We start from the raw sequence: 10436 nt of genomic DNA, 5'->3' as shown, positions 1-10436 counted from the left end.
TGATTTGTGAGATTTTATGTAGACAAGGATGTATTAAATTCAAAATAATGGTTTCTTCCAGACATTTAGTTCCACACCAGAGCTGCACTGCTCATGTTGAATCATGACAACAAATGGACCCTGTCTGTGTTTCAACTTTAAATAGGTCCCATTTCAGGATGATCGCTTTAAGAGGTATTTTTCCTTAACTTGCTACGAACTTTTCAACTTTTGCAGAGCATTGCAAAAATATACGACTTTTGATGTATGCCAATGTAAGGATTTTTTACGTGTGTGTGTGTGTGTGGGAGGGGGGGGGGATATATTTCATGTATGTATATTATTGTATGCATATAGTGTAGTACTCCATACATTGGCTCCTAGCAGTTAAGTATGAGTCCGGTGTGATAGATTTAAGTTTAGATAATGGGTTAGGGGGAAAGTGTGGGGACCAGGTAAAATAATTTCGGGCCCCAGAAATCTGGTGCATGTCTACTACTTCTGCCTAAGGCCAGGGCCAGCAAACACACTGGCTCTCCTTATTCCAAACTCACCTGACTGACTGGAACCACAGCCTGAGTGAGAGCTGTCTTTTCCTGATCCTGACTGGTCGATCAACAATAACTGGAGGCCGTCAGGGAACAGAGACGCTATCCTATCTGGCGCACAAAATTACGCACAACATGGGCCACTCGTTCTCATCACAGTGAAGGTTATTCACAGTGTCACAATTGCGCCAATAAACTCGAGAAACTGACCAATAATAGCGCCCATTTACAGAACAGCTAAATTGCATTTGATTCAGGCCTGCCCTGTGCCACTCAACAACTTCTGCCGTTTTGAAGCGATGTCTACAGTAGCGGATGGCGAGGGGAGTTCTGCTTTCGTTCTGCTGTGTAAAAACCATAGGTTGCCGTGATTTCAGACCAGCGTTAATGGACTACACAATGATTCCCCTCCTGCGGTAACAGAGCCCCCAGTCACGCCTTTCCCGCCAGACAACAGTGTTACCAAAACCATATTGGCCACCCGCGTCATGCTAATCAGCTGGAATAGGCAACAGAACCTACATTTTACTTCGGAATTATTGGCGATACAACTGGCTTGACATTGCTCGTCCCATCTGTTCGGTGACAGAAACTGGTTGTGACGTTTGCTCGGGAAATAGTTATTTCTACTGCTCTCATCTATTTGTTATTGTTTCGGAGAAATTCTGAAGTGCCTGTCTGCGAGGAATTACAACATGTATTTTCATTTGGTCTCTCGGGTAGAATCGGCGGGAATAATGCAGGGATCAGCTATGTTTGCTTTGCTTTAGCTAAATGAGAGGGATCAAATCAGCTGAGTTTCTGGATAGGAAAATGACAGTTCAATAATCATTTAAAAATAAAAAAAACACAGAGTGTTAGTAGGCTGTCATTAACGTGCCTTCATGTAGGCCTAGTCATTTTTGCATTAGAGTAGAGTGCTTTATTGCCACGAGACACAGTGAGATGCTATTTGAAAGCAACCCACAGATGCCCACAAAAGTAAAGATATGTTAGACAGTATAACTATTGTAATAAAAAATATGTTCTGGTTTATTGTTTTATATAAATAATTATTAGAGTCAAATAGTTTATGGACTAGGCCTAGACCATACTTGCTTAACCCAAAATAGGCTTACCATTCTGTTAATGAGATAAGTAGCTCCGATATCAATTCCAATGTTTTTAAATGGGCTGTGTTACAACCTGGACTATGTTTATTGATTTTAAGAAGTAGACCTAGCCTAACATCAGCATCGTTTTGTGGAACATTTTATTAGTTATTTGGAAATGGCTAAAAGCGTTCGTTAGCCATACATTGTTGATAATAATTGAGGGAAAGGTCAGTGTTTTTCTTGATTAGTTGTGATCTGATATTTTAGCCAGGCCTATCAAAAAGAATATGCTGCAGTTCGAGCCATTGCGACCATAAGAATTTCAACAACCTAAGACAATTTGAACATGTCACTTGATTCTTGCCATTAAAATGATGGGCCAAATGCAGACGCCGTTTGCGCAGTTCTATTTTTCTTCAATTGTTTACGCATCTAATGTATTTGCGTATTACCGACAATTAGTGCGACAAGGGAAACAGGGAAGTAGGCTATCAATATTCAGATGTGGTTTTCTTTTCCAATGGCCTTGCTTTAATAGCCGCAAGCAGGGCAGTCGCCATTTGTGATATGGTGTAATTAGCCAGATCTGATATTCTCATGATTTATTCAACACTCCGTGGCAAAGTTTATATTTTCGTGTTCCCCCCGTCATCTTAAATGTCACCCAGCCAAGAATTCCGAGGCAATGCATATTGTCATTCAGCAGGATATCTTATCTTACTATCGCAGCTCCTCCGACCTGTTTCCGTCCACATTCCTCACATAACTCAATTAGTCCCCAATTAACATCGCCTATTGTGCGTTTGGATCATTTTCCCAATTTGCTGGTCCAGTGTGCAATGTTTAACAATAGGGCGTACCAATTTAACATAATTAGTTTCACGCCCTTTACAGGACAGGTCGAAGAATTCTTGTGCAATCACAGAAAATAATCTTTTTGAATAAGACAAAATAGGCCCAATAGGCCCATATTCATTTCAACGAAATCCTTTCAAAAATCAAACTGTCCACATTGACACATCTCTCTGGGATGCCGGGGTTGGGTGTGATTTTCTCAATGGACTGACAGTGATCACAGTTTGATCATTCACCCCCATCCGATCTGGAACGTCGTGCTGCTAAACAAATTGGAGAGGTCTGATATGTCAAGACGCTGCTTGACCTGAGCTCTCTCCCATGGCCAGGGGCTATTCTATGCGCCGGCTAGCGCTCGGAATGAAAATAAACCAAAGCCACGCAAGAGTGCGCCGGCTGAGAGAGGGAGTCCCCTTCAGCCAAGTCTCCGGCTAAAAGAGAGGCGGGTTTGTTGTGGCTCCATTCAATGTATCATTTGCAGGTGATGCCAAGCGCAGATAAGAGACCGCCAATCCTTGCCCCCTGTCTAGACTTCTGCCTTCACAAGCCAAAGGGGGACAGGGGATGGAGGACTGCAGGTTTGTGGGGACAGTATATGGCCCGCTCAATATCCGCGAGGTGATGGGATTTTAATTAGCCATTCAAAAAACCTTCCTCTCACGTTTATATTACAAATAAAATGCATATTCGGGGGGAAATGCAAAATAATATGGTAGATAATGGGGGATTTCTCTGTGTTCAGTTCTGTGCGCGGTAGGCTATTACATGTTGCAGTGTTAATTCAACCTGAAATATCACTGCACAATTTGCCTACACAAAACGCCTACACTACTGGCTCCAGAGCATTACCCAACATCAGGTATAAGTAGCTGCTTTATAATCGCTGTGAAATCGTGGTGTTAAAACATTGGTCAACATGCGGGTCCTCGATGAAGCAGAGATTTACAAATAAAAAATGAAGAAACGTAATATCTACACGCCATTGCATGCAGTGGGCTACAATAATCCCATTTCATAAAAAGATGCGTCTTGATCAAATTGAAGATGTCAAAACGTGAACCTTGACCAAATAAAAAAGTAGTTTTGTTTTCTTCTGAAGTTTACGCAAAATATGCTGCACGCTCATAACAGTTTCACTAATTTTAATTTTAAACCACTCCTTCTGCCATGTCTTTGGCATATTCTTTGCGGACATGTTTAAGTTCATTAACAGTCTTTCTATCTGTCAATAAAGTGTTGACGTAAACAAGAGTCTGTCCATATAAATGAATGTCATATCTTCTGAATAAAGATGTCCATATGTTTGGTCATGCAGAGTTCTCCAGACATAAACAGCACTTAACATGGTTTATTAAGTTCCATTTCGTAATTCTGGTACGGACGGACGTCCTGACAATAAATAACAATAACTTACTTTTTCTTGAGAAGTTCAAACAATCAGTCTTCCATCCGTTAAGATAAAATATATTACAAGAGTCAGTTTTACAGCATCTGCGGAGGTCATGCGCAAAGGACAAATATGTGTCTCTCCTGCCTCAACGAACTAGGAAATAATTTTCACGTGATGATAAATTTATACAATGATGGCCATTACTGAATACTGTTAAAACAGAGTAAAAGAAGAAGTCTTGTCCATAACCCAAAACAAAATATATTTTGTATTCCTCGGGGTGTCTTCTTGCTTTGATGAGATCCATGGAAATCATTTCAGGTGTAACGCCACAGGTTAGGAAATTTGAATCTGCCCGGGCAAGTCCCTCCGTAGATTTTTTTGGCAAACCGTATCTTCACAATAAAGATCCATCCATCGTGTTGCTGTCACTTTATTAATCCTTTTTCTTTGTCGAGGTTGTGAGGTCATCTGTTCTCATGCAGGGCGCGCGGGGGCATGCTGGGACGGAGGCCACCGGTGATGGCCCGCTCTCACGTCTCCACGGGGCTCGGGACCATGCTGTTTGGAGTGTCCGGTAACTGCGACGACAGGGAAGTCACATCGCTGCCTGACGAATTGCCCAAGGAACCTGACTCTGAAAAGGACACCTATATGAGAGAGAGGTGAGGAATTAACACAGAATCCCTAGCTGCGCCCAATGGCTCATCCTGATAGAGCTTCCTTATTAATGTGGAAGCGTAGCAGAACTATACATGTGTCTGCGTGTGTCTGCGGTGCAAGATTAATATTACCATTTTCAGACACTTGGTGCTGAATATGGCGTCCGTAAAACTGGACAATAAAATAATAATTGATGCAATGTGCTCGATATTAAAAAGTCATGTGTAGAGCTTTGGAGAGTTGGAGCAGACAGTTTTTTTCCGCTTTGGGCAATTAAAAATGTTGATTGGTGCAAACATATGTTAGTCTTTTAAGAGTGTATTCTGAAATGGGTGCTTTGGGTTTGAATTATAGACATGCCACGTTAAAAACGAGCAAGTGAAAATGAAATCATGCTACATTTGTCAAGTGCCGCGTCAGAGAGATGAGAGAGATGAGATGAGGGGATGGTGCTCACCAGCTGTTGGAAGGCGGGCTGGTCCAGGTCACTTTGTAAGGCAAACTCGCTTAAGGCTTTCCACGGTGGCTGATAGGTTTGCACTTCGACTGGATTCCCTTGTACAGTGTTGTCGTGTCTGATGGGGCTGCCAGCCACCAGAGGCGTACCTGTTAGACCCTGCAGATTCTGGAGGGCCAAGTGCATCAGATCAGTTTGCAAGAAAACCTGAGAGTGAGCAAAATACCTCATGACATACAATGCATTTCACTTTTACGCACATTACCAATTTTCACTTTTACGCACATTACCAATTTCCACTTTTACGCACATTACGCATGCTCTGTCGAATGTTCATTCTTACTTTTCTACACTCTCTGAAATGGACAGGGACTGATGTATATTTATATATGCTACTATATAGTCCAGGGGCAATCATTACAGATTGCCCGTATGCCACCTAACAATTTGAAGTTATATGCAAAAGCAAAGGGCAGCTTGCAATTTACAGTTTCAGCCAACACTTTAGTCCCTTTAGCAATAGAAGCTTAGCCAAACATATACTAAACGCGCCAGCACCCGATCCCCCACCCCCTGTCAAAAACACACACACACACACACACACACACACACACACACACACACACACACACACACACACACACACACACACACACACACACACACAATGACGCCCACATGCTTGCCCAGGCACACGCTCACACACGTACACGCACTCCCTCACACCCACCAGTGCATTCTCCACACATCAGTACGTTTCTGGACATATGATGGCTGGCTGCCCTTCAGTGTGCATACATGCACTGAATCTGTACAGTTACTCTTTATACATAATCTGAATTTAGAAAGATTTGTTTTTGGTGTCCAACTTGCATTCAAAATATACAAACTAGAGGCCTACACATGGGTAGCCCATATCCGGTGGGGAAAAAAACAGACGCAAACGCACACATGGGCCTACACAATCTGTAGCCTATTTTCACAATTTTGTGAGCAATAATAAGAACAGAGAAAATAGCAACACTCACGGTTTTATCGCTGTGGTGCTGCTGCTGGAGCTGCTTCATGAGATTCGCCTTCTTCTTGTCTTTACAGCGCTTGTTCTGGAACCAGACGCGTATTACCCGCGGACTCAGGCCCGTCATCTCAACCAGCTGTTCCTTCATTAGCGCGTCCGGCCGCGGGTTGGCGTTGTAGCAGGTCCGGAGTGTGTGGAGCTGCTTCTCGTTCAGCACTGTCCGTACTCGAGTGGTTTTCTCCGACTGTTTGTGGACGTGGTTTCGGTGTGGAGCTTGTCGCACCGGTACGGGATCTGCGGAGGAGAGGAGAGGGTTGTGAGAAACCTAATTCTTCTCTTCTCTGCTCTCTGCAGGTCTGGGCTTTATTCCTGCTCTGTGTGGATTACAACACAATGCTGAGAAATACAAAACTGAACTGTATTACAAGATGTAAGGATTGCATTTTGTAGGCTAATAGCCAATCGGACAATCTGGACATTCCTTGATTCTGAGCAATTCAATAAAATAACCAAGGTCTGATTCATGTCGTCACACAGACTGAAACTTTTTTGGTCTTTTTCTGCGAACATCATGGTCTGAAAAGCAGTTAAACTCAGTTACGTTGGCTATATTTCCCTGAATATTAAGATTTTTGAAATCTCACTTCCATCGCTCAAGCATAGCCTACCGGCATAGGCTACCAGTTTAAGCATGAGCGACAAGGATTCACTAATTTTGTAAATATGTTGCAATTTAGCGTATACAATATTACTTTTCACCCAGTCCAAACAATCTGTTAGGAAAATAATTTGTGACTGAACAGTTAAGTGAAGTTGAATAGAAATAGGCATATAGGCCTACTTTAGCTGTCTTAATCATTTTCATCTTAAGAGGCCTGCCAACAACAATTGTGCTACCAATTATAGGCCTGTGTTAATCACGTGAAAGATGTGGCATTAATGCCACGACATTGTCAACCATTGGTCCACAGTCAGAACATTAGGCTATTATTATTTTAAACCTTTCAATAAAACTATTTTGTTTTTAAACTAGCCTGCATTGTTTTTTTTATTATTACTCCTATTATTATTGCTATTATTATTATTATTATTATTATTATTATTATTATTATTATTATTATCGGCATAATCAGTAAAGGTTGTTGTACAGACCTGTCATGTGTAGCGATCTGCCAGAGTTTATATTTCCGGGGCTGATGGGGCTGCCCGCGGCGCTGCGCTCCATGAGTAAGCCATGATCGGCCCGGCACAGGAGCTCCTCGTCCCGCAAAGAGAACTCGTCTCCGGGGAGGAGATGCCGGCTACACACGGAACATCTGAAGCACTCCATGTGATAAACATTATCCCGGGCTCTCATGACGAGATCACTGCTGCAAAAGCCGAGGTTGCACTTTGCACACTTTATCCCGAACAGCCTGGTGGAAAGGAAATGTGGACCAAGTTAAATTCTCGACGTTATAGACTAATTTAAATATGTGCGTAATGCTCCAATTCAATATTATTTACTTATCCATTTCCAGGTGGATTAGCTGTTATTTTGAACTATATAGGCCTACTTGTAACTATAAAGGCACATAATAAAATATTTTTTTTGGAAATAGCCTAATAATTCTGGTCAGTACAATGAAATCCCTATTTATTAGACCATGTATGTTCGTGTTTATCCCTTCAAATTAATTCATAGTGTTCCCAAAGAAACTTTGTCTATTTTTTGTTTCTGTTTAAGTTCCATTACGCATGTTCCCCATACAGTGAATCCAATTTCTTGATTTTTCGTCAATCTTTGGAGGCAGCTCTACTTTTGAGAGGGCCTCTTCTAAATTCCAAAGCTGTGAAATCACATTTTCTTCAGGGAAAAAATGAGAAAACCCCTACCTTACGTAATCTCGTTTGCAGTAGGTCTTGCCATCCCGGACGAAGCAAGTGCACGTCTCATCCAGGTACTGGCTGCATTCCGCGCACTTCAGGCAGGCTGCATGCCACTCCAGGTCCGGGGAGACTCTCAGGATGTACTGGTCATGGATCTGACTTCCACAGCCGACACACATAGCGATTCCGGGCTTCTCTGCAGAATGTACATTAATGTTAGGCACTCCACCTGCATGCCCGGCTCCCCTGACACTGCCATCGACACCCCCCGTGCATTTAGAGCAGTAAGTTACGCACAGCTTTTAGGGATCGCCCGAGTGTGTCCATATTAGTCCTTTCCCTTCATTTGACATTTTGCTCATGATTTGGTAACTTTCTTATGCGCGCTGCAGTGCAACTACTAGATCACCAAGTCCAGAACGGAGACCGTCATAATTGAAATAAAAATGCGCTTTCGCACCTGTTCAGTCTCGCCATCATAGTCAGAGGTGCATATTCTTGTATTTTTTCTTAGCTAATATGACCCATGCAAAGACATTAACACAAGCCTGTAGTAAATCAATGACTTGTTAACAAAAACACGACCCAAAATTCCACGCAGAGTTAGATGGAGAAACGGGACTTACTTTTGGAATGATCCCCCATATCACCCAAGAAAGAAGAATGGAGAAGAATGTCCACCATACAGGAGGAATAGCGCAGAGGGCGACAGATGAAGAAATCGGAATGGGAAACTGCCCCGTCCTAAGCTGACTAATAACTTCTAGCCCAGCAGCGACTAGCCTAGTGGGAAGAGACGTCCTACACGCAGCCTGACGTCACGCGGGTGAACACTTGGATTGGAATACACTCGGGGGCTAAGGAGGAGGTATAACCAGCACTGTATGGGCTATTTGCCGAGGAAATGACAACAAACATTCATGCCACCGACAAGCTAGCATTGTTAAAGCGATTTCAAAGCATTTCAATGACGTAGCTTTTTGAAACGCCTCCTCTTTCTGCCAAATGTAGCCTATAACTATTCCGTTTGCACAGACAGGATTAAAAATATCCATATTCTTATCCCTCCCACTGAAGTTGTTTAGATGACAATTATATTTAAACACTTTCCACCGCATACAGTACACTCTGTGGAATGTAAGCTCAAGCGCCTGGCCTGAGCTTTTAAATATAGCTCTCCAAAATTTTGCAGCATGTTGAAGGCTAGAGGCGCATCTTTTTAAACATAGCCGCATATCTAGAGCCCCCTGCTGGCAAAGAGGGGTAAAGCAAGGAGACCAAGATCATGTTTCTCAAATGTTCCTCAAAGCGATTCAAATTCATACATTTTCCTCGCACTAACCATTCATTTTTAAAACTCGGCTATGGGGAATAAAAATACACCGTTTTTTGCATTGCTTCTGACAGACGCACACACGCGCGCGTTTTTATCAAGCACTTTAACGAATGACATTGTATTTTCCAGCCTTTTCAAATAATAAAAAAGAGAAATTGCTTCTGTCATCGGACTGATTTTCATTGTGATTTTCGATGAACTATAAAATCTCCTCTGATGATTCTGTTTTGATCTACACAAATGTAGGGCCTAATCTGCCTAATGAGGGTTTGTCTATTTTCACCACTAGCAGAGTGTGTACAAGAGCTATTCAACTTCACCTTTAAAAAATAATTTAGAAAGGTGGAAAACTTGGAGGAGGGAACAAATATAGCAAATGTGTGTTTCCATCCAAGCTGCAATGCTGACGCACGCAAGCTCACCGAGATTGAAAAGATGAATCCTCTGTGCGCCTGGGTTGTGGGTCACCGTGCGTCGAACCTCACCTCTGTCATTGACCTTAACCCGTAAATAAATAAATTCACCTTTTAAACTACCTACATCCAGCAACACTGCTCAGCAGTTTCGAACTCCTCTTTTGACCCTGGTGGGTGCTGTTGATTTAATGCATTTATTGCCGAGGTAAATGGAATTGGATGCATCGCGCACATCTGACAAATGTAGCCAATTTCCTACAATTTAAATCTGAAAATATACATTTTGATTTTTTTTGTATCTGGCTGAACTGCGATTAGAACAGAATTAATTATTTCTTAATGGGTGATTTTGGATCATCGGTGGCATTTTACGCACCTGAAATACGAATCGCTTTTCCAGCCGATAAAGATCAGTCTAAAACAGATTACAAATAAGATGCACTGTGGTGTTAACCTGACGTAATATAAATATATATAAAGCTGTATGCAAAATGCAAATGAAAATAAAACAACAACAACAAATAGTGCAGTACACAAATTGACCAACGAAGATCCAGGTTCTTGTTACTCAGACTGCATCATGCCGGTTTCATGACGGCAGGACGTCTGTGCGCATTGAAAAAAACTCCTTTCTTTAGAGAGTCGTTTCAGCCCATGCTACGGGAAGGAGGAGAGCATTTCTGTTGTGGAGTTTCTTCAGTGGTCCTTCACTTGGCCACTGCAGTTCAATGGGCCTCCAACTAAACACACCTCATTGATGTGATGCCTGTTTTCATGTCCTGGGCATGTGTAGAGCAGAGTCTGAACTACA

General features: G+C 42.3%; 1 protein-coding gene across 1 annotated transcript; it reads right to left on the bottom strand.

Moving 5' to 3' along the window:
• Window positions 1-3719: 3719 nt before the first annotated feature.
• isl2a (ISL LIM homeobox 2a) lies at window positions 3720-8602 on the bottom strand. Its single transcript, XM_063196270.1, has 6 exons — window positions 8500-8602; window positions 7880-8069; window positions 7157-7419; window positions 6015-6298; window positions 4987-5154; window positions 3720-4516 (listed from the first exon to the last, which is right to left on the bottom strand). Exons 1-6 carry the CDS (start codon window positions 8555-8557, stop codon window positions 4400-4402), a joined length of 1080 nt encoding a protein of 359 aa, XP_063052340.1. The 5' UTR covers window positions 8558-8602; the 3' UTR covers window positions 3720-4399.
• Window positions 8603-10436: the final 1834 nt, after the last annotated feature.

This window comes from Engraulis encrasicolus, chromosome 4 (genome assembly GCF_034702125.1).
Source record: "Engraulis encrasicolus isolate BLACKSEA-1 chromosome 4, IST_EnEncr_1.0, whole genome shotgun sequence".
Taxonomy (NCBI): domain Eukaryota; kingdom Metazoa; phylum Chordata; class Actinopteri; order Clupeiformes; family Engraulidae; genus Engraulis; species Engraulis encrasicolus.
This window is presented reverse-complemented; position numbering and strand designations above follow the sequence as displayed.